This window comes from Symsagittifera roscoffensis, chromosome 4, assembly GCF_963678635.1.
Source record: "Symsagittifera roscoffensis chromosome 4, txSymRosc1.1, whole genome shotgun sequence".
NCBI classification, from domain to species: Eukaryota; Metazoa; Xenacoelomorpha; order Acoela; family Convolutidae; genus Symsagittifera; species Symsagittifera roscoffensis.
In genome coordinates, this window is record NC_087065.1 from 3482479 (window position 1) to 3507411 (window position 24933).

Consider the following 24933-nt stretch of genomic DNA (forward strand, 5'->3'; position numbering starts at 1 on the left):
TGATTTTGGTAAAATTCTCATTCAAAATTGCTTTTTACATTCTGTTTAAAAAAATTCGCGTTTTCATTTAAAATGGGCCCGTGCATGGCCCGGACTTGAAAATTTTTGTTTTTCAACCAGGCCGGCCCAGATCAGACCCGTTCAGACCCAGTTCAGACCCGTTCAGACCCAGTTCCAACTCTAGGATACTTTGATAGAATTGTAAAAATTTGTGTTCGAGTCGAGATTTGAATCTTATACCATCTGATCTCGAAATCGCTGAGATCGCGCAGTGCAGCCAACGGCACTTCTCAAGTTCTACGATTTTTTACAATACAAAACGAAATAGTCGCTGTGAGAATAATTTACGGTTAGATGTTTTACATAGAATTTATTTTGAGTAGAAGTAAATATGGTGAAAACCTTCACACGATGAACATGGTTAAATTCAGTAAACGAAGTGATACCTTCAACCAGGGGTGGATCTAGAACTAATTTTGTCGGGGGGTGGGGGTGATAAACTTTTAAACCTCGATGTTTTTAAAAATTGCTTAATTTGAATTTGAGATCTCTAGAACAATACAAGGATCTACATAACAATCGCCCTCCCTTTGGCATCTACTTAATAATTGCCACCCCTTTTGTCTGATTGGTCGAATATGCGTTGTTTTAATGTACTTAACAATCGCCCCCCTGTCTTAAAAGGGGGGGGGGCAATTGTTAAATAGATCCCAATACAAAACACCTTTCGCTATACCGGCCCCTGCCTGGAATCAAATCATTTTCCGAGCTTATGACATAAGGATCAAAAGAGGCTTTTACTTATGTAATCTTTTAGCATGTTATGTTTGGTATGATGCTGAAATGTATGGTTCTTTATATGTGTACAGTGACATCACTTCAGATTGAGATATCATTCCGAAACACTTTAAAAACACTAGGCTTCCGGCAAACACTGTATCACGCAAGCGATAGTACACAGGGGCGGACTTAGGGGGGGGGGGGAGGCGGACGCCCCTTCCATCAGGGATTCGACCCCCTGCCGACCCAAAGGGTCCCCCCTTTGGTACTTTTTAAGAAATCCATTTCTGGCCGACCGACCCTAAAATTTTTCTAAGGGCGCCTTTTACGCCAATATATACTAATTTTGAGGAGGAGCGCGCGCCAAAAAACACGCAATTTTTTTGTCTAATTTTCCAAAAAGTGCCCCAAAAACGGCTTTTTGACCTGTTTTCTCAAAAAAATTATCTGCAGCGCAGAAAATTTGACCATAACAGCGTCTTTTTAGTGCTTTAGGAGAGCTCGGAAAATCAATTTGGTCGACCTAAAAAAAAGGTGTGAAAATTTTTTGAAAATCCGCCCCCCCCCCTCGAGAAAATCCTAGATCCACCCCTGATAGTACAGCAGCCAAAACTAAGCCCGACGGAGCAAAACGGAGCACGCGGCATATTCTTGCCAATGCTACTTTTGACCAAAATGTTCTTGATTAATTTGTATCAAATCCAATTCGATTTAATGCAAGACCTTTTTTCAATCATTTGGATCAAGCTCTCGTAGATAAGCCAGGCAAGATAAACTTCATTTTTCAGTGATCTCCAACTTTCAGATAGAAAATAAGTTCATACTACTGAAATATAAAATCAATTAAAACACCCATCTATCATTTATAATACTCATAATTTTCGAAGTTAGTCAAGTTTAGGTCAGTTTACAAAAATATTGGCTTCCTGGAAGCATTTTTCCACCAAATCGGAACAGTAGTCGGCAATAATCGAAATGTTTCTCTCTTCTTTTTTTCTGCTCTCTGGCACATCGGTCAGCTGCACGTGTTCCTCTTCGCTTTCGGTCTCTTTCAGTTGAGACTCCGATTTTGATTGGCTACTCGACAGACTGGAAGTTTTCCTGGAAGAAATCTCTTGAGAAGAAATGTCTTCACCAAGTTCAAACCTAGAAAAAATTGATATGAACTTTTTGCGAATTTTTCTCAGCTTTTCACTCCGAAATTTACTTCTGAGAAAAAACTCAATAATCCGTGATTTTAAATAACTTTTGATTATAAAGTGTAGCTCAAAACCAATTTCCTTATAATCATAATTCCAAACTCAATAGATTTTGGCTCAATAACCATCTTCGTTTAAAACAAAAAAACTTCGCCGTGCAAATTGTTCATGAACTTTTAAGAAGTTTATTTTTTCAAGATAAAACTGAAAAAAAAACCTAGAAAATAAATCATTCTTACGACTGCGTCACGAATGACTTGACAGGGTAATCCAGTTGGACAGCAAACGGACCAATCAGAGTGCACTTAGCGACAGTCCTCAGCCTCTCGTGGTTCTCAATCGGCTCCAAAGCCTCGCTCACGTGAACAACAATCTGGTCAGTCTCTCGTCCGAACTTGAGACTCACAATTGAGTCGTACTGGATGTCGTCCAGCTGGTATGACTCACCCTGAGTCGGATTGTTGTCGGCTGGGTGTTTCGTGGAGTTCGTGTTGGTAGTTTCGATTAGAGGAATACCCGCCGTCTGCGAGATCGTCTTAACGTGTGAGAATAGGTTGGAAAACATGTCCTCAAGTTCGCTTACTTTTTCACTCACAGCTGAAACATTTAGTTTTGTTAGAACTATTCATCCTCTAGGAAAAAGACCAACGAGCTGTTCAGCTATTTACGGAGAACCAATTTTGTGATCCAGTGTTAAAAAATGCAGGCATTGGTTTTAGGTTAATTGTCCGGGCACTCTGAAGAAGTAAGCTCGGATTAGGTAGAGCTTCGCACCACCGACCGCACAGCTGAGAGACGGCGCCGTAGTCAGTTAATCACCGCTGACAAACTATTGTTCATCTAAAATCGCTCTTAGAAAAACCACTACCGATATAAACTAAAAATAAGCATCAAACAATCGTGCGATTTTTTTTTCGTCTACTCAGTTTTAAATTAATTTCATAATCAGGAGGGCGGTGGAGGGGGGTGGGGTGGTTGGCGGTAAAAAGTGCACAAAATTGCATGATAATAGTTATTTTGCAGTCAAAACTAGAATATATTGGTGCAGAAGAAGCCTAAACAAAACTTTCAGAGTGGGCTCGGCCGAAAAAGGATGAACAAAAGTACGGAAAGGGGAACCCTTTGGGTGGCGAGGTGGTCTAATACCTGAAGAGGGTGGGGAGCCCCCTTCCCTCTAAATCTGCACCTGATAGATTCCATGGACGACATAATAAGCTTAAGCTAGTTGGGTAAAGCCGTAAATCGACAACTCGCAACAAAAGACTACTCGTAAAAAAGACAACTCGCATAAATTAACAATTACGACAGCAAGCAAAACGCGATAACTCGCAATAAACTCGTAAGATAAACCTTTAATTACTCTAAACTAAGACCCTCAATACCCCACTAAATATCAGGTAATTTTTAAACTTAATTCAATGCAATTATTGGGGAAAGATATGAGTTTTTTGTTCATTGAGTCTTTTCATTCGTATTTGCACCACTTCTGAGTGGCAAAATGTAATTTTTCCAAAATGTTCTAAAGTCATGCAAAATGAAAGAAAGAGCGCAAACACGTACGAACACGTAAGAAAATCCCCGATCTATTTATCAAAATTTAACGAGTACCGTTTCTGAGAATTGCGCAATTTTTTATCAAACACTTAAGAACATCCCCGATCTATTTATCAAAACTTAACGTTTACCGTTTCTGAGGAGTGCGCAGCAAACATACCCAAAATTACCTCGGTTGCAAGAGCGACTCAACGAGAAAGAGACTTTGGAGTTGTGCCAAAGACCGTGGGAGGCATAGCAATTCCCATGGAAATTTAAACCACTCTAATGGAGGAGAACTTCTTGGCTCATCACTCGGAGCCGGTGGATTCGTAAGTTCACCATTGTGGCAAACTTGGATATTCTCGAGCGTTACACAACTTGGCACGCTGATGACATATTTAAAAGTTGTCCCCCATTATTCTATCAATTACATACTGTATAAGCTGTTATAAATATCTGGTCCCTCCCAATGGTTTATTTTTCTGCTGAAACAAAAAACTCAACAGCAGTATTAGCAACTAGTTCGTGTGTTACGTGAACTTAATCTTTTATTAGAGCCAACAGAAATTTTGATTGATTTCGAGAAAGCAGCAGTTTCTGTTTTCAAATCGGAATTTTCCACAGCGTCCATAAAAGGGTGGTGTTTTCATTTTGCGCAGGCCAATTGGTATAAAGTACAAAAATTAGGACTGGCGGTTGAATACAGAAAAGACAAAAACTTAAGAAAAAAGTGAAATCTTTTATTCCACCGGCTCTCATTCCTGAGTGCGACTTGAAGTTGGCACTAGAAGCTCTCTACGCAACAAAACAACAACAACTGAGAAAGATCAGCTCCATTCATATCTCTCGAAAAAAAACTCAGAAATGCCCTAAATATGAACAATTGCAACAAAGAATATCAAAAACTCTGAAAAACTATCAAACAATGATCTAATTTCGCAGCTGGATCTAATTACCTTCATATTGAAAAAAAAATTGTTTAAACCTGTTATCATGTCAACACTGACATGTCTGTTTTGATATGATTTATAACGGAAAAGTTATTTTAAGCTTCAATCATGCGGGGATCTGGAAAAAAGCCGACTGCATCTAAAACTCAATGATTCATATCAAAACAAGATCCGTCCCAACCCTCCTTTATCGTCTATGTCTCCCACTTTGTTTCTCGAAGCCACACTTTCCACTCCCTGGTGTTCTTTGTTTTCCTTTGAGTCGCTTAGCTTCCTGACCAATTCATTGATGGCATTGTGTTCACCGTCACCTCTCTCTGACCTTACTCTCATGACCTCTGTTGACCCTTGTGGTACAAGGGCAGTGCATTCCACATAGGCGTAAGAGTTGCTGGAAACCATAGAGTGATTCATTTTGGCAAAAACACATAATTAAAAAAAAATTTAAAGATTTTTCATCATTTGTTTCAGTGTCGGAACTTTCTGTGCTACGTGCACCGCAACTGAATATCCCTGTTTGAAAAGCATTCATTCCTCAGGGATTTGACCCCCTGCCAACCCAAAGGGTGACCCCTTTGGTACTTTTTAAGAAATCTATTTTTGGCCGACCGACCCTAAAATTTTTCTAAAGGCGCCTTCGACGCCAATATATACTAACTTTGAGGGGGAGCGCGCGCCAAAAAAACGCAATTTTTTTGTCAAAGTTTTCCAAAAAGTGCCCAAAAACGGCTTTTTTGACCTGTTTTTTCAAACAATTGCCTGCGGCGCAGAAACTTTGGCCAAAACAGCAAAACAGCGTCTTTGTAGTGCTTTAGGAGAGCTCGGAAAATCAATTTGGTCGACCTAAAAAAAGGTCGTTAAAAATCCGCCCCTTCACCCCTGGAGAAAATCCTAGATCCACCCCTGGTTCTGATGGATGGTTAGAATTTCCAGTTTCTCAGAGGAATTCCCCTTTCCACTAAATTTGCTGAAAATTGGCTGAAAATCAAGTCAAAACAAGCTGATTTTGGCTGTTAGATAAAAAATTATTTGGTTTGAAAAACTGGATTAGGTGCTTTTGAGGTCATGTTTGGTTAAAAAAAGATCAAAACGGATTGTGAGAGGAGGCGAGGGGGGGGGGGTTACAAAGAAAAATAAATATAATTTTTCTACCTGTCGCTTTGCGCCTCTTGGTTCCCCTCCCCCATTTGAGGCTCTGGCCAGCCAGCCAAGGGGGACTCCACCATACTTCTGGGCGCGGGGGGAGGGGGCAGTTTCAGTGAGTTGTAATGATTCTCCACTCTTCCCGCTCTTCTTCTCTCGATTTGCTCTTTGTCCAGAAGTGAACAGTAAGAGTTCGAACTACTTTTTGCATCCCGATTTTTGTTGTTGCTGTTGCTGTTTGTCGGTCCCGGGGAACCTTTTCGACTTCCAGTGCTCGTTTTTCGTTTGAAACTAGAAGTTGAAGTCGTGTTTCGACGTTCGAGCGTAAAGCTATCACTGTTTCCGCTTGAGTTTTCTCTCTAAATTCACATTTCGCAACGACTGACAAGCAAATGCATTTTCTCCAATTACTTCAGAAATTTTTATAACAGCAAGATGTGATGTTTGGAAGTGTTTCACTTGCAAAATAAGGACTACATAAAAAAAATGGTTAACTTTATCACGCTTTCCATGGCCACCCAATTTTATGATTTGCTTTTATAGTTTTAATCAGGGGCGGATCTAGGATTTTCTCGAGGGGGGAGGACGGATTTTCAAAAAATTTTCGAAAATTTTGACGACCTTTTTTTAGGTAGACAAAATTGATTTTCCAAGCTCTCATAAAGCACTTAATATTCTGTTTTGGAAAAAATTTGTTCTGAAACAAGTATATATTGGCGCCATAGGCACCTTTAAAAAAATTTTAGGGTCCGTCAGTCAAAAATGGATATCTGAAAATAGTTCAAAGTGGGGACCCTTTGGTGGGTCGATAAGGGTAGAATCCCTGGGAGGAGGGGGGGGGGTTACTCAGATCGCAAACACACCCTACTAGTGTGGAACAGCTAGCAAAACCGGCGAATGAGTGGATGGTCTGGAAAAACAAATTGACCCATGAAGAATGTTGCCGAGCTCTCCGCACTCTAACGGAGAGCAAGCAACTCCTAGCGGCTTACCTCAGGAGTATTTTAACAACTGAGACCCTGATCTTCAGACAAGACACCATGATACGCCACCAACCAGTGCCAAATGTAAACTAGAATCATTGCTTTTATCTAATCCGAATTTGGTTGAAGTATTCAGGAAAGTCGCAAATCGCAAGTCAGGGAAGCAACTATTTAAACATTACTGGGACAAAATTATCAAAATTACTCCTTCAACATATATTACGGCGGTAGGAAAAGTTATTAGGAAAAATGATATTTCATTAAGGCTAAATATTTCACAAGTTTTGGGTCGTCAAAGACCCAGCAAACCGGTAATGAGAAAAAAGGATGAAAAGACAAAGGAAGTTCTTATCGTCTTTTTCGTCGGACGAACTTCTGGTCCCTAAGGCTCAAGCGCAACAGAGGCAATTGACAGCTTTAACAAAACTGGCAGTACCGGCGGTTCCTGTAAAAGGAAAATTTCGGGCAATCGCTCCCAGCGCAAAAAGAACCAGCACCCCATTACAGACTGCCAGACCCCAAAGTCCGGTAGTGGATCTAACAAGATCGTCTTCGAGTTCAGGAGGCGTCATCAATACTCCTGTGGCGACTTCTTCTCCCGTCGATAAACCTTCTAGTTTGAAAGCCGACCCAATTTCTATCAAGATCGACAACAAGAGGTCCGATAAAACCAGGAGAATCATTATACAACCGGGGGCAGAACTTGTCTCAGATGCAGCTGGACTAATGCCGGTATCCTCAGAAGACGACCAGGTGACAGAATCTAACGTCACACCACAGTCCTGCCCACTGACTGTAGTAAAACAAGCCCCGCATTCCAGCCCCAACAAGTCGGCAGATACCCCGCAGAAGATAACTCCTGAAGCTACAGCAGATCAAGACGGGAACGAGTCATCTTCTTCGAGAACCTCAGGTCGCAGTAAAAGACAGACACAATTTTATGGCAGCCCATTGTCCATGCGGTCAAAGAAGTATCAGAAGCGTCAACGCCATTATTTTCCGGTGGTTAACGGTCCCAGTGTCGGCGGCTGAGTTTTCTTCGTCTCCGTCCCCAAGAAGAAGAATGAAAGTCTTCAAAAAGAACAAAATACAACCTCAGAAGTCGGACGACTAGCTAAAACTAAAACATTTCAAACTTTTATCTATACTCATTCTGGATTTGTTTATAATTTCTGTTGATCAGAAACTTTTTGAAAGGATGGAAGAGTGGTACGGCGTAACTGCCTCCCCTTATGAAAGTGCATTTGAGTTGTTTTGTTCATCCTAATGGTCAAAGTGTTAGTTGTTAGAATGAGTGAGCCTGGTGTTTTTGATGTCAAGGTCGATACTAGACGACGTGTTAATGATCTGATGTGTATGAATAAATCACTCTCAAGTTAACTGGTGGAAGATACAGATATCCTAATGTTCTTTATTAAATTCATGTTTTATACAATTTGTTTTACAAACGAAGAGTCTGTCGGTTGTTATTTCACAAGGAACAGCAACCGGGCCTTCAAAAAAGTTCACACATTTCACACATTTTAACAACTTTTAACACCTTTTTGAGTCCTCTTTTCTGATGCAAAAGTCAGCCGAGATGAACTGCTGGACCGGCTGCAGCAAATGGACTCATTAAATTTTGATTTTGGTAAAATTCTCATTCAAAATTGCTTTTTACATTCTGTTTAAAAAAATTCGCGTTTTCATTTAAAATGGGCCCGTGCATGGCCCGGACTTGAAAATTTTTGTTTTTCAACCAGGCCGGCCCAGATCAGACCCGTTCAGACCCAGTTCCAACTCTAGGATACTTTGATAGAATTGTAAAAGTTTGTGTTCGAGTCGAGATTTGAATCTTATACCATCTGATCTGGAAATCGCTGAGATCGCGCAGTGCAGCCAACGGCACTTCTCAAGTTCTACGATTTTTTACAATACAAAACAAACTTGTCGCTGTGAGAATAATTTACGGTTAGATGTTTAACATAGAATTTATTTTGAGTAGAAGTAAATATGGTGAAAACCTTCACACGATGAACATGGTTAAATTCAGTAAACGAAGTGATACCTTCAACCAGGGGTGGATCTAGAACTAATTTTGTCGGGGGGTGGGGGTGATAAACTTTTAAACCTCGATGTTTTTCAAAATTGCTTAATTTGAATTTGAGATCTCTAGAACAATACAAGGATCTACATAACAATCGCCCTCCCTTTGGCATCTACTTAATAATTGCCACCCCTTTTGTCTGATTGGTCGAATATGCGTTGTTTTAATGTACTTAACAATCGCCCCCCTGTCTTAAAAGGGGGGGGGGCAATTGTTAAATAGATCCCAATACAAAACACCTTTCGCTATACCGGCCCCTGCCTGGAATCAAATCATTTTCCGAGCTTATGACATAAGGATCAAAAGAGGCTTTTACTTATGTAATCTTTTAGCATGTTATGTTTGGTATGATGCTGAAATGTATGGTTTTTTATATGTGTACAGTGACATCACTTCAGATTGAGATATCATTCCGAAACACTTTAAAAACACTAGGCTTCCGGCAAACACTGTATCACGCAAGCGATAGTACACAGGGGCGGACTTAGGGGGGGGGAGGCGGACGCCCCCCCCATCAGGGATTCGACCCCCTGCCGACCCAAAGGGTCCCCCCTTTGGTACTTTTTAAGAAATCCATTTCTGGCCGACCGACCCTAAAATTTTTCTAAGGGCGCCTTTTACGCCAATATATACTAATTTTGAGGAGGAGCGCGCGCCAAAAAACACGCAATTTTTTTGTCTAATTTTCCAAAAAGTGCCCCAAAAACGGCTTTTTGACCTGTTTTCTCAAAAAAATTATCTGCAGCGCAGAAAATTTGACCATAACAGCGTCTTTTTAGTGCTTTAGGAGAGCTCGGAAAATCAATTTGGTCGACCTAAAAAAAAGGTGTGAACATTTTTTGAAAATCCGCCCCCCCCCCCCCCCCCCTCGAGAAAATCCTAAATCCGCCCCTGATAGTACAGCAGCCAAAACTAAGCCCGACGGAGCAAAACGGAGCACGCGGCATATTCTTGCCAATGCTACTTTTGACCAAAATGTTCTTGATTAATTTGTATCAAATCCAATTCGATTTAATGCAAGACCTTTTTTCAATCATTTCGATCAAGCTCTCGTAGATAAGCCAGGCAAGATAAACTTCATTTTTCAGTGATCTCCAACTTTCAGATAGAAAATAAGTTCATACTACTGAAATATAAAATCAATTAAAACACCCATCTATCATTTATAATACTCATAATTTTCGAAGTTAGTCAAGTTTAGGTCAGTTTACAAAAATATTGGCTTCCTGGAAGCATTTGTCCACCAAATCGGAACAGTAGTCGGCAATAATCGAAATGTTTCTCTCTTCTTTTTTTCTGCTCTCTGGCACATCGGTCAGCTGCACGTGTTCCTCTTCGCTTTCGGTCTCTTTCAGTTGAGACTCCGATTTTGATTGGCTACTCGACAGACTGGAAGTTTTCCTGGAAGAAATCTCTTGAGAAGAAATGTCTTCACCAAGTTCAAACCTAGAAAAAATTGATATGAACTTTTTGCGAATTTTTCTCAGCTTTTCACTCCGAAATTTACTTCTGAGAAAAAACTCAATAATCCGTGATTTTAAATAACTTTTGATTATAAAGTGTAGCTCAAAACCAATTTCCTTATAATCATAATTCCAAACTCAATAGATTTTGGCTCAATAACCATCTTCGTTTAAAACAAAAAAACTTCGCCGTGCAAATTGTTCATGAACTTTTAAGAAGTTTATTTTTTCAAGATAAAACTGAAAAAAAAACCTAGAAAATAAATCATTCTTACGACTGCGTCACGAATGACTTGACAGGGTAATCCAGTTGGGCAGCAAACGGACCAATCAGAGTGCACTTAGCGACAGTCCTCAGCCTCTCGTGGTTCTCAATCGGCTCCAAAGCCTCGCTCACGTGAACAACAATCTGGTCAGTCTCTCGTCCGAACTTGAGACTCACAATTGAGTCGTACTGGATGTCGTCCAGCTGGTATGACTCACCCTGAGTCGGATTGTTGTCGGCTGGGTGTTTCGTGGAGTTCGTGTTGGTAGTTTCGATTAGAGGAATACCCGCCGTCTGCGAGATCGTCTTAACGTGTGAGAATAGGTTGGAAAACATGTCCTCAAGTTCGCTTACTTTTTCACTCACAGCTGAAACATTTAGTTTTGTTAGAACTATTCATCCTCTAGGAAAAAGACCAACGAGCTGTTCAGCTATTTACGGAGAACCAATTTTGTGATCCAGTGTTAAAAAATGCAGGCATTGGTTTTAGGTTAATTGTCCGGGCACTCTGAAGAGTAAGCTCGGATTAGGTAGAGCTTCGCACCACCGACCGCACAGCTGAGAGACGGCGCCGTAGTCAGTTAATCACCGCTGACAAACTATTGTTCATCTAAAATCGCTCTTAGAAAAACCACTACCGATATAAACTAAAAATAAGCATCAAACAATCGTGCGATTTTTTTTTCGTCTACTCAGTTTTAAATTAAGTTCATAATCAGGAGGGCGGCGGAGGGGGGTGGGGTGGTTGGCGGTAAAAAGTGCACAAAATTGCATGATAATAGTTATTTTGCAGTCAAAACTAGAATATATTGGTGCAGAAGAAGCCTAAACAAAATTTTCAGAGTGGGCTCGGCCGAAAAAGGATGAACAAAAGTACGGAAAGGGGAACCCTTTGGGTGGCGAGGTGGTCTAATACCTGAAGAGGGTGGGGAGCCCCCTTCCCTCTAAATCTGCACCTGATAGATTCTATGGACGACATAATAAGCTTAAGCTAGTTGGGTAAAGCCGTAAATCGACAACTCGCAACAAAAGACTACTCGCAAAAAAGACAACTCGCATAAATTAACAATTACGACAGCAAGCAAAACGCGATAACTCGCAATAAACTCGTAAGATAAACCTTTAATTACTCTAAACTAAGACCCTCAATACCCCCACTAAATATCAGGTAATTTTTTTACTTAATTCAATGCAATTATTGGGGAAAGATATGAGTTTTTTGTTCATTGAGTCGTTTCATTCGTATTTGCACTACTTCTGAGTGGCAAAATGTAATTTTTCCAAAATGTTCTAGAGTCATGCAAAATGAAAGAAAGAGCGCAAACACGTACGAACACGTAAGAAAATCCCCGATCTATTTATCAAAATTTAACGAGTACCGTTTCTGAGGATTGCGCAATTTTTTATCAAACACTTAAGAACATCCCCGATCTATTTATCAAAACTTAACGTTTACCGTTTCTGAGGAGTGCGCAGCAAACATACCCAAAATTACCTCGGTTGCAAGAGCGACTCAACGAGAAAGAGACTTTGGAGTTGTGCCAAAGACCGTGGGAGGCATAGGAATTCCCATGGAAATTTAAACCACTCTAATGGAGGAGAACTTCTTGGCTCATCACTCGGAGCCGGTGGATTCGTAAGTTCACCATTGAGGCAAACTTGGATATTCTCGAGCGTTACACAACTTGGCACGCTGATGACATATTTAAAAGTTGTCCCCCATTATTCTATCAATTACATACTGTATAAGCTGTTATAAATATCTGCTCCCTCCCAATGGTTTATTTTTCTGCTGCAACAAAAAACTCAACAGCAGTATTAGCAACTAGTTCGTGTGTTACGTGAACTTAATCTTTTATTAGAGTCAACAGAAATTTTGATTGATTTCGAGAAAGCAGCAGTTTCTGTTTTCAAATCGGAATTTTCCACAGCGTCCATAAAAGGGTGGTGTTTTCATTTTGCGCAGGCCGATTGGTATAAAGTACAAGAATTAGGACTGGCGGTTGAATACAGAAAAGACAAAAACTTAAGAAAAAAGTGAAATCTTTTATTCCACCGGCTCTCATTCCTGAGTGCGACTTGAAGTTGGCACTAGAAGCTCTCTACGGAACAACAACAACTGAGAAAGATCAGCTCCATTCATATCTCTCGAAAAAAAACTCAGAAATGCCCTAAATATGAACAATTGCAACAAAGAATATCAAAAACTCTGAAAAACTATCAAACAATGATCTAATTTTGCAGCTGGATCTAATTACCTTCATATTGAAAAAAAAATTGTTTAAACCTGTTATCATGTCAACACTGACATGTCTGTTTTGATATGATTTATAACGGAAAAGTTATTTTAAGCTTCAATCATGCGGGGATCTGGAAAAAAGCCGACTGCATCTAAAACTCAATGATTCATATCAAAACAAGATCCGTCCCAACCCACCTTTATCGTCTATGTCTCCCACTTTGTTTCTCGAAGCCACACTTTCCACTCCCTGGTGTTCTTTGTTTTCCTTTGTGTCGCTTAGCTTCCTGACCAATTCATTGATGGCATTGTGTTCACCGTCACCTCTCTCTGACCTTACTCTCATGACCTCTGTTGACCCTTGTGGTACAAGGGCAGTGCATTCCACATAGGCGTAAGAGTTGCTGGAAACCATAGAGTGATTCATTTTGGCAAAAACACATAATTAAAAAAAATTTAAAGATTTTTCATCATTTGTTTCAGTGTCGGAACTTTCTGTGCTACGTGCACCGCAACTGACTATCCCTGTTTGAAAAGCATTCATTCCTCAGGGATTTGACCCCCTGCCAACCCAAAGGGTGACCCCTTTGGTACTTTTTAAGAAATCTATTTTTGGCCGACCGACCCTAAAATTTTTCTAAAGGCGCCTTCTACGCCAATATATACTAACTTTGAGGGGGAGCGCGCGCCAAAAAAACGCAATTTTTTTGTCAAAGTTTTCCAAAAAGTGCCCCAAAAACGGCTTTTTGACCTGTTTTCTCAAACAATTGCCTGCGGCGCAGAAACTTTGGCCAAAACAGCAAAACAGCGTCTTTGTAGTGCTTTAGGAGAGCTCGGAAAATCAATTTGGTCGACCTAAAAAAAGGTCGTCAAAAATCCGCCCCTTCACCCCTCGAGAAAATCCTAGATCCACCCCTGGTTCTGATGGATGGTTAGAATTTCCAGTTTCTCAGAGGAATTCCCCTTCCCACTAAATTTGCTACTGTGGCTGAAAATCAAGTCAAAACAAGCTGATTTTGGCTGTTAGATAAAAAATTATTCGGTTTGAAAAACTGGATTAGGTGCTTTTGAGGTCATGTTTGGTTAAAAAAAGACCAAAACGGATTGTGAGAGGAGGCGAGGGGGGGGGGTTGCAAAGAAAAATAAAATAAATATAGTTTTTCTACCTGTCGCTTTGCGCCTCTTGGTTCCCCTCCCCCATTTGAGGCTCTGGCCGACCAGCCAAGGGGGACTCCACCATACTTCTGGGCGCGGGGGGAGGGGGCAGTTTCAGTGAGTTGTAATGATTCTCCACTCTTCCCGCTCTTCTTCTCTCGATTTGCTCTTTGTCCAGAAGTGAACAGTAAGAGTTCGAACTACTTTTTGCATCCCGATTTTTGTTGTTGCTGTTGCTGTTTGTCGGTCCCGGGGAACCTTTTCGACTTCCAGTGCTCGTTTTTCGTTTGAAACTAGAAGTTGAAGTCGTGTTTCGACGTTCGAGCGTAAAGCTATCACTGTTTCCGCTTGAGTTTTCTCTCTAAATTCACATTTCGCAACGACTGACAAGCAAATGCATTTTCTCCAATTACTTCAGAAAATTTTTTAAAAATTTTATAACAGCAAGATGTGATGTTTGGAAGTGTTTCAATTGCAAAATAAGGACTACATAAAAAATTGGTTAACTTTATCACGCTTTCCATGGCCACCCAATTTTATGATTTGCTTTTATAGTTTTAATCAGGGCCAATCTAGGATTTTCTCGAGGGGGGGGTGGGCGGATTTTCAAAAAATTTTCGAAAATTTTGACGACCTTTTTTTAGGTCGACAAAATTGATTTTCCAAGCTCTCATAAAGCACTAAATATTCCCTGTTTTGGAAAAAAATTTGAAAAAAACAGGCCACAAACAGTTCAAAAAATTTTGAAAAAAAACTGGGGTTTTTAGGCATTATTTGGACAATTTTTACCAAAAAATCGCATTCTTTCGGCGCGCGTTCCCCCTTAAAACAAGTATATATTGGCGCCATAGGCACCTTTAGAAACATTTTAGGGTCCGTCAGTCAAAAATGGATATCTGAAAATAGTTCAAAGTGGGGACCCTTTGGTGGGTCGATAAGGGTCGAATCCCCCCCCCCCCCAAATCCGCCCATGGTTTTAATGGCCCATTTCTACCACCCTAATTTAAACAAAACTGTGGTAACAGTAAAACCAAATAAAATTACACCAAGAATAAATCTTCCAAGGCAAAACAGATTTAGTTCTCGTAATCAGTTTTTTTCTGGAATTATAACTTCGATAATATAAATCTGTCCTGTTGATGTAAATTAGTGCATGTGTGCATGATTGGAATCAGGTATTACTATTACCCTTCTAATCAGCTGAATCATACTCTTTGTTTGTTTTTAGATTGAATAACATTACAGTGAATCATACGGGTATTATCTAAAAATTTCAAGTTTTCTTGAACATTTATTGGTCGATAAAGATGTAGGGTTCAACTACACTTTAATTATCACTATTGCTATAATTGTTTACAAAATAAGAGCATTTACTTAAAGACAGAATGTCTCACTGCCTAACTTTATCTGCCCTGAAAAGCCGATAATAGGGCGATAACTTTCTCCTATTTCTATGAATTCTCAGGGATTTTTTGAATTTTAAAATAAAAATCGCAGGTGCAAAATGTGCGTGTCCCCGAGATGAAAGTATGATTGATTTTTGTGGGCAAAAGTTAACTTGAGAAACTGATGAAGAAGCTCTTGTTAAGAGAGGGAAAATCCTGGGGATTGAGTTAATGATAAAGAAGGCAAGATCTGAGACTTTAGCAAGGTCTGAGTCAGGAAAAATCTTTTCAGCAGACCGACAAAACTATGTTTATTAGTCTCATTTTAAACTTAGAGATAAGTTGAGCTCTCAGTTCTTTTATATTATCAAATTTCTCTGTATCTCTTTTCTGCTTCAAACTTTTTTAGTCTTCTTCTTTTATGAAATAAATAAGCTCTGAAGGTTTTCACTTACAAAAATTGAATCTAAAATCGAGAAGTTTTTCGATTAGGTTGCAAAATATAAACAAAAAAAATATAAGTTAATATGGCATGTGGCAAGCAGAACTCCAGCGGGCAAGGCAGTATAGACGAGGTAAAAATAATCATCAATGACAGATTTGGCTAAACACGGTTTCACCTTGCAAACTTAATCAGAAAAAATGTTAAACAAATAAAATAATAATCAAACCTGATAGGGAAACAAGATTAAGTTGTTCCATGATTTAATATCAACAAGCTTAAAGTATTTATCTCCTATTAATTTGTTTTTCTTTCTATCCTTATTTTTCAACTTATCTAGCATTCTCGAAATTGCTCAACAATAAACAGTAAGTCAGACTTAGATTTGGTTACTAAAAGAAGCAGGAAATGCTATATGACCAGCTCTCTGGTTTTCTTAGTAAAAAGGCTTTAAAAATGTAAGTGAAGTCCTCTACGTTCTCTTTGCATTCGTTTCTGTAAGAAAATTGATTTTAAACTCTCGCAAAAGCATTGACTTATGTAAATGAATTTTATATTCAAAGGTGTTTTTCAAAAATCAACGTTACTGAAGCTTTCTAAACTTCTGAACTTGAACTATATTTTTAAGGGAACAATTTTCAATAAACACGGAATTTTTTGGAAACACTACAAAGCATTATCAAAGCAACGATTCAAAAACTATATAAAGGTATCATGTGTCATCTGCTTAGTTTTTAGATAAATCTGATGAACTTTTCCTAAAAAAAAACATAAAAATCAAATAGAAAAAGAAGTGAACCTATAAATTTTTATCCTAATTTTTTTTTCGCGTCTTATGAATTGCGGGGTCGAAGAAAGGAGGAACTTTGTAATCCAAGTATTTAAATGGAAGTTCAACTATGAGAAACTAACTTTAAACAAAAATAGAATTCATAATCAAAAAAATTGAAAAATGTTTCAAAATCACTTTCCACTGTCGAGAAAAACGAGTTTTATCAATAGAAAATTCGTTGTTGTTTCACGCATTACTTGCCACTTTTCTGTCTTTCAAAAATTGAATTTTTCAAAAAAGGCTTGTTTTTTCTTATCAATTTTTTTTCATTTCGAAAATTAGTTGTAGTTAATTAGGGCTATTGCTAGTTTTCAAGTGACCTATAGATATTCTCCGCGCACAAAGAACGCGCAAAGGGAAAATGTTTTTGTAAAGAAATTACAATGCTCTGTGGTAAAAATTCACTAGCATGCTGAACTCTTCTTTATGTTTTTTGTTCTTTGTAAAGACGATAAGTTTGATTTAATAAAATGATTTGTTTAATTTTAATGCTAAATTTTGCAATTTTGTCATCAGTTTTACAAAAAAAAAATTTTCCCGAAGTTTTCGAAATATTGATTTCGACATTGTCAAAAAATAATTGTGAAAAAAATGTCAACGTTTTTGGAAGTTTTTTGGCAAAATGTTTGGCCATTTGGATCTAATAAAAAGCCGCCTATCTAATGAATTGATCAAAGACGCGACAGTTTGTGACATAATTTCCATTGAGTATATTTCCCTAGCACGGCCACTTATACATTAATCTGATAAACCCATAAACTCAGTTTAGATCAAGTTAGTTCAACTAGATATTATATCACAAATGTGTTATCCTAAACACGGCCATTTAAGATGGGTTAATCGAACACGCCCCTTAAAGTGAAGTCAACCCTTTGTAACGACATTTAAATCCATCATCCGATGTCAATTTTGATCTCAAGTGGCCTCATTTAGATATTTGAAAGAAGACACACCCAAACCTATTTGAACTTCCATTCACAAAATGAGTTAAGCTTAATTGACTATGTCAGTAATGTAGGTTTTATCACAAGTTTTCTGGCGTGAGGTTCCATGTTCGAATCCCAGCGTGAACCAAAATGAGCCAAATAAAAAAGTATTATTAAAAAGCAAGTCTCAAGCAAAAAAAAACGTTTTAACTAACTAGTAAATATTTTTAATTCAGATCAAGTTGAGAGAAATGAAAATTGAATGAGAAGAGGTAAAAAAATTTTCGTCAAGATAATTTTCCAAATTTGAACTTACTTTTCCACGGCCTTTCTTTCCAGACCTTCTTCTGAACAAAGGAAACTGCAAAAATCCTTTTTTATTTCCGGCTAACGGCTCCGTCAATGAGAAAAAATCATGCGTGTCGTCGTGATGGTACGCTTTTGCGAGATAGCAAGTGTCGCACAGGTGGAAATTCGCACATTTTTGGCAGTTGAACAAAATACCTTCGATAGGGTAAACGGTGCATTGATTACACTTAGCTTGGTGTTTTACTTCACTCGGTTTTGAATTCAAAAATTCGTCGTGACATTTGATCCAGTCGATGATTAGAGGACGGGTGTTTGCCCACTGGAAAAACTGGGTTTGCGTCACCCAGACAGAATCGAAGTCTCCGAACTCTTCAAACAAAGATTGCTCCATGATTTCGAAGCTTTCCTCGTCCAGAAATTTGGCGAAGTTGAGAATTTTCTCGAGCATAATTTTGAAGTCTGTTGTTTGAATCTGCAATCAAAAACATAGAACAAGATTTCAAAGTGTCAAAAATGTTAAAAGTAAGTTCAAAAAGCAAGGGCTATTCTCATTTTTCAAGTTGAGTATTTTTCTCAAAATTATTTCAAGACATCCTTTTGAAGCTAAAAAAAAGTGATTCAAGAGTAGTAAGTTTTAATCTTTAGATTTTTTTAATCCAAAAAAGTAAGAAAAATCAAAAGAGATAGCTCATTTTTTCTTTTTTTTACTAGCAAACCAAATGATTTTGGCAATATTTCCTCTAAGTTACAATTTGTTATCTATTTTGGAATATATACACCTACCATAGGCTCCTGGTCAAAACCGTCGAAAATAGTCAGAGTTTCAAACAAACGGAACAACTCAGCCATTTTATCCGCAAATGACGCGCTGGACAGAATGATCACTGCAAACTGAGCCGACCGACCTGTCAGTTTTACTTCCGGTTCTGCCATTTGGATCAAAAGGTTGTAGAAACAGTCCATCGCCTCTGCTATTTTACCTCGGCTCACGAGTTTAGGGTCAATGCTCTCGTATAGGGTTCGGATTAGGGGTAAGAAGTCGGGTAGGTTCACGAGTTGCGCGTAAGATTGCCGAGGAATGAAGGCATCCCAACTTTGCCAGTAGTTTCCGAGAAGCATGTATTGGAGATAGGTGGCCTTTTTGCCGACCCTGTAGTTGGGGAATTTGACCTCGGACGAAGAGTGAACAAGTCTGGCTCTGATCTTGGCGAATTTGGGGTGCTGAGGGCTGATTTGAGGAGATGAGTTGGTAGTGTTGTTTATGTAAATTGGAAGACCTGAACGCAAAAGATTTGAATAGTGAAAAAATTAATGGTTAAATAGTATCTTTAGAATATCTTTATGAATATTCCCATTTTGGTTCAAAAACGTTTTTCAAAAACCTCAAACTCTTAAAGACTAGTTATTATATCAGGAAAAAATAAAAAAAATCTATGACTTTTGGAAAATTTAGCGGAAAGTATTCAACTTTGTTTAACCTGAGTTAGCGTAGAAAAGTTTCACAAATTTTTAATTAGAAAAAAACTTTGTCGCAAACTCATTTCATTTTTTTCGGTTGTGTGAGTTCTGGGTTGAACAAAACAGCGAGCGCCATATAATAATAACAAAACTGCTCGTATCAGGGCAAAATCCCGACTGCCCATTATTTGATCTCGAATAGTTTTTAGTACATGATAGTATCAAAGTGTAGAAAATTGAGTCGTTTATGGAATAAATAAGAACAATAAGCTTGCCTCAGTTCAATTTGGAACGACTAAGAGTGCGGAGAATTTGCCACGCATAAATAATTCACTTATTGAAACAGACTTTCAAAGTACTATTACAGCATCAATGCCGCACTTTAGTCTAGTACAGGCATACTTGCTCGGCGATCCGAAGACTTCCGGATCAATGCCCATACGCAGTCAAATTTTCTAAAAATGGTCTGAACAAAAAAAACCACCCCGAGCATATATATTCCACCTTTTCTTCGAAAAATTGGAACAATAATAGTTAAATGTTTCCATATCAGTGATTATTCAATGGGCAATTGTCAATTTAATTAATACTGATACGCAAGGGCATCAAAAGGCCAGATAGGCCTAGTAAAGCGATGCCCTAAAAACCAGTACAATTTCAAGTCCCGTAAATAATAAAGAGTGTCAACTAAAAACTACTATTAGTTGTCAAAACCCTACAACCCAACTTTCAGAAAAAAATAAAAATTAGCATATGTTTTTTTCCACAAAAGTAATTTTTCCTTCTATTTTAGCAATGAATTAGAAGATGGAAAAAATATGACATCTTAGGCAAAGGCTTTTTGCGCAGTTTTAGCAAGTTTTGGGATACATCTGTCAGTGATAGCCAATTTTGTTTCAGTCATGCAACACTTGAACAAAAGTAATGAAACAGCACTATGCCAGGGCCAATATAAGATAGAATCAGAGTTGCAGAGTTAAAAATAAAAAACAAATCACAGTCCTCTTCCAGAATAGATTCAGTACGGTTTCATTGCTGTCTTCGGACTTGAATAATTTTGATACATACAAAACAAAAGACAATTATTTAAGCAAAACTTAATAACTGGCTATCTCAAACTCACTAACTGACGCTCCATTTACCTATGTTATATCTGCTCCATATCCGCTTGGTATCACCCGTATTGTGTAGATCATATCCCAGATTTCAAAAAGCGTATAATTATATCAGGTATATAACTATATCATATATTTATAAACATTTTAGTATTTTATTTAAAGTTTTTTCACATGTTTTTTTCTGGTTTTACACAAAAACATTGATGATGAAATTATTAATGCAACAATTAATAACGCATAGATCTGAAATGTTTTCTTTTAACTTATACAACACTTGTATTTCAAATCTTTGTTGTAAAAGTACTGAAAAATTATTGAATGATTATGCGACATCTATCCTTAACGAGGCCAAACTGTGTACTGGATAGGCGCACAGTTTTGTGTTTGTGTCTGTTTGTTCCTGGATTCCAGAGACAAGTCTTTAAACATCTTAAAGTTTTTTTGGAACGATCAAAGAAAAAGAAAGAGCAAAAGAAGAAGAAAGCAAGCGTCCTTGCTGCGAATCCGCTTGTAATTCTTAAAAGCACAGTTTGGCCTCGTAATGCCCGGGTAAGCACATATATGGTAACAAAAGTAGTTATTGGAACTATAAACTGTCGCTATAATTTGAGTGTTACTAGCTCAAAAAACTTACTGTGCTTACTTATTTGAGTGTTACTAGCTTCAGAAAATCTTGGAAGAAACTTAGAAAGTTATAGCTCTGATTTTTCATCGGTTGTTACTGAGAACATTTTGAGATATCGAAGCTTCACAGATGTAAGTTTCGGTGAGTTTATACTTGAATCAGAAATGGAAAATAGCTTTCGCGACTACAGCGCGAAAGCTATTTTCAGCTGTAATTAGCCCAGATAACTTATAGTTTTTGTTACTGGCTGTAAGAAAAACTATAAACTTCCTCAATTATGAACCTTGATTTTTGAAATAAAATCAATAACAGATCTCTGATTGCGATGCTCTCGTCACGTGCACTTTCCTCGCTAAAAATTTACCGACCGGTCTCTGAGTTGATGGCTCTTCTCCAGGGTGGTTTGACTGAGTTGTCCAGTGTCCTCTCCAGGATCTTGAAGTCCAGTACTCTCTCTATCTCCTCGGCCCTGCAGTGGGCTGCCGACAGTTCTCTCTCGAAACTTCCGATCAGGCCCTCGATCTCGACTCGGACTGAGTCTGAGGACAGATCGACTTCTTCCAGGATCAATTTCAGATCTTGAAGCTGAAGCAGAAGAGAACCTTCAAAAAAATAATGAAAAAAAAGTTGATAAGCAGCCGATATGCGGATAGTTTTTGAGCACTTGAGTGTTTTATGAATTTTCCTAGACTATATTCTCCGAATATATATTATTCAATTTTGAGTTTAAATTCTTTAGTTTTGATATTATATTCTTCAGTTTTGAGTTCTGGAAAACCAATATTTCTTTTTTTTTATCATTATCCATTATCGAGAAAAATTTTAAAAACCAAAAACACGACACTATCCGATGTTTTATTATAGTAGCCAACATTATTTGTTGATCACAGTTTTAAAGATGACTCATATTGTGCCAAGAAATAATGCATTTGAATCTTCTTCGAGAAAAAATTTAGCCAGGATGATTTCGTTTAGCTTACAAAAAAATACTAATTATTTTAAAAAATAATTGTTGTCGATATTTAATAACTTAATAACTTAATAATTCAAAACTCAAAATAATTTTGCTCAAACTAATTATGTCAATACTCAAAAATAATTTCATGAGTTTTGAGATTCATGAGTTTTGTTGTTAAAAATCAGACGCCAATTTATAGTTAAGTAATCTAGTATTAAAGGCATCTTTTCTAACGAAATAAATTGTGGGGTTCTAGACCAACCTGAGCGTGGGAGTCATCGTCAAAGATGATTGCAATCACGTGACGGACCTTCACTCTCTCCACCTCCAGCTCCTCAACACTCAGTTCCCCCAACATCGGCAGACAACTCGGCTGCGACTCGGAGGAGTGCAGCACGAACTGATGCTGAGCCGACTCCGTTGTCGGCGAGTCACGAGTCTGTCTGTTGTAGCGAATAGTAGGGCTAGTGGCGTTTGTCGCGATGCCAGAGTTACTGGACGCGTTGCTACCTCGATGACTGCTTCCAGAGTCGGCGACAGACGAGGGGTCGTGAGGAGGGAAGTATTCCAGTTCGAGAGATTTGAGTTTTCCCTCAATTTTCGTCTTGGCCTGCTCGTAAATTGCGGCGTTTTGAATGTAGTCGTCAAAATCAACCAAGATCTCGTCTGAAGTTCAATACACTTTGATCATACGGCCAAGTTATTTATGTACATGATTATTTATGTTTTGATAATCCAACATGAAAATTCACAAGATTTTTCAAAGCAAAAAAATTTCCCCTTAATGTAGATCGAAATGCATTCTTTTCAATATAAATTGATTGGAATACTGTTTACCTTCATGTAACTTGTCACTTAATCTTTTTGAACTGAATATTTTCTTAAAGCTATAAAGCTCACCTATAAGACACCCGATCGTGTTGAAAATATCATTTACGGCATAATACACTTCTTGTAACTCAGTCACTCTTAGATCCAACAACTTCTGATCCTCATTTTTAGTCACTCCCACATCCCCCGCAGGTGCCGCTGCACTGTACGCTCCGCCGGCCGACGACGACGCCGCAACTGCCAAGCTATGATTCACAGCCTCCGCTTCTATGATCGCCTCTTTGGCGCGTTGTTTCATATCCTCAATGTGATTGGTCCGAATTTCAAGGTCATTTTTGAACTGATACTTGTAAGAACTTCTCGCTTTCCACATTTGATTTGCACTCGACAAGAGCGAGTCCGCCTCTCGTTGGTTCGTAATTATCTCTTTCTTCTCGTGCAGAATGCCGAGTTCTTCTTTGAACTCGTTAATGAGCGTTTCGACTGTTCGTAAAACGTCGACATCATCACGTGACTCGGCAATCGATTCTAATGGATGCTCCATTGATACAAATTTACACCACAGATTTTATACCTGGAGAATTTACTTAAGCGCTGTTGGTGTGTCCAATTTAGTTCAATGATTTTAAAGAATAGCTAAATTTATCCTGGAAATTTGACTATTTTGGGATTTTTGGGTTAATTGCGTTTGAACCGTTTATCACAGTTTAATAAATTTTGACAAAGATTCAAAACTAGTTCAAAACCTAGTGGGCATAACTGTACGTGAATGGACTTTAAAATAACGGTTTCTGTTTAGAACCTAAATTGAGTTTGAAAAAATGGGAGCAAAGTCTGAGCTTTCAAAGTGAAATATAGATTTTGGTTTTGTCAGATGGTAATAATTTTAACCCCAACTGATGTTATGTATAGTAATTCATACCGTGTAAATCATTTTGGAACTGTCATATCGCTTTATATCTCTCAGCTTGTTTGGTATGTCACCATTAAATCGAAAAGTCGAGAAGCAGAAAAATTTAACATCCTATCAAATCATTTCAGACAAAATTGGCTGCCATCGGAGCTTAGCAAACATTCGCAAAAAACAAAATCTTTTCTTTTTCACCTCGAAATTATTTTTTAAATCCAAAGAACTTATTTCTAGAACTTAAAGAAGTATTTCTATCAAATACAAAACTCAAACTTTGCACTAGAATTCTTGTCTGCTCAAAAGTTTTTCGAAGCTTAGAGTCCATTTATTGAGAGACTTCTTTGTCCTTTGTCTTTAGATGTGAAATAAATTGGTCCATAAGTTCGTTATCTTTCATTTCACGAGAAAGACTGTTCCGTTTGTTGTTCGAACATAAACAGCAGAAAAGCAGAGAAAACCGACCAGACTAGAAGATCACATCACAACTAGATCTCAGGTCTTTGTTTGAGAACCGAGATTATTACTTCATTCTTCTAGTAGCACAGTTTTTCGTGGGATCGAAAGTATACGCAGTTTGTCGAGAAAATTTGGACTGTCAATGAAATTAATTTCAATGTAAATCCATCTGAAAATGGTGCTCTGCAAAAGTTAAGTAGGCAGGGCTACTCCTTTGTAGTCGAAAGTTTGGAATAATAAACGTGAAAAACTGATTTCATTAGTTGAAATGATTTCATTATTTATAATGCTTAAGGAACAAGCAGACAAAACACGAGGCCAAACTGTGTTTTTTGAGACTAAGCGGAATCATCAACAAAAGTGGACAAGACACTGTAGCGGAAAATGGGATCAATTGAGCAATCCCCCCATTCTTGGGGGGGGGGGATAGCTTAATTGATCCCATTTTCCGCTACAGCGTTTATGGCCACTTGAAAACAGCTTGTATGATACAAAATCATAAACCAGATTTTCCAAAGAATGTTGAACGCCAAAATTTACAACATAAAAGCTCAAAAACTACATTCAGATGGAAAAAAGAATCAATAAAACTGAGGCGAATAAAGCGACTTTTTTCTGTCCTAAAAGTATAAAAAGCTATTGCGTAAAATAGTAAGATGCTGCGGAGAACAATTTTTGCTATTCAGATACAAGGCTAGAGCACCCACCAACCTTGGTAACTCGCTTTCCTCGATGAGGCAATGGTCGCTCAAAAAAAACTTGCAAAAAAACATTTTTGTAAATAAATTTCGCTTGTTTTTTTTTTCAAAAGTTTTCTCGAAACTCATATAAAATAAATTTTAGTTGGTCCTTTTTCTACGTGCTATGTACACATCAATCATCTA

The 24933-nt window shown here is 38.2% G+C and overlaps 2 protein-coding genes across 2 annotated transcripts; both read right to left on the bottom strand.

Annotated features, from left to right (window-relative positions):
* Positions 1–1635: 1635 nt before the first annotated feature.
* LOC134845156 (uncharacterized) lies at positions 1636–2572 on the bottom strand. The gene is made up of 2 exons (XM_063862035.1): positions 2219–2572; positions 1636–1926 (listed from the first exon to the last, which is right to left on the bottom strand). Exons 1-2 carry the CDS (start codon positions 2542–2544, stop codon positions 1683–1685), a joined length of 570 nt encoding a protein of 189 aa, XP_063718105.1. The 5' UTR covers positions 2545–2572; the 3' UTR covers positions 1636–1682.
* A 7237-nt stretch (positions 2573–9809) lies between these two features.
* Positions 9810–23599, bottom strand: LOC134844640 (uncharacterized). Its single transcript, XM_063861430.1, has 9 exons — positions 22753–23599; positions 22115–22518; positions 21263–21479; positions 18477–18970; positions 17701–18165; positions 13811–14160; positions 12843–13048; positions 10416–10773; positions 9810–10123 (listed from the first exon to the last, which is right to left on the bottom strand). Exons 1-9 carry the CDS (start codon positions 23225–23227, stop codon positions 9880–9882), a joined length of 3213 nt encoding a protein of 1070 aa, XP_063717500.1. The 5' UTR covers positions 23228–23599; the 3' UTR covers positions 9810–9879.
* Positions 23600–24933: the final 1334 nt, after the last annotated feature.

Coding starts and splice junctions, on each gene's coding strand:
- LOC134844640 (XM_063861430.1), bottom strand. CDS start 23,227: ATGGAGCATCCATTAGAATCGATTGCCGAGTCACGTGATGATGTCGAC. Junction 18,166..18,476: donor GTTTTGACCAGGAGCCTATG/GTAGGTGTATAT, acceptor TTTTGATTGCAG/ATTCAAACAACAGACTTCAA. Junction 10,774..12,842: donor GGGAGACATAGACGATAAAG/GTGGGTTGGGAC, acceptor TAAATGTTTCAG/CTGTGAGTGAAAAAGTAAGC.
- LOC134845156 (XM_063862035.1), bottom strand. CDS start 2,544: ATGTTTTCCAACCTATTCTCACACGTTAAGACGATCTCGCAGACGGCG. Junction 1,927..2,218: donor AAGTCATTCGTGACGCAGTC/GTAAGAATGATT, acceptor AATTTTTTCTAG/GTTTGAACTTGGTGAAGACA.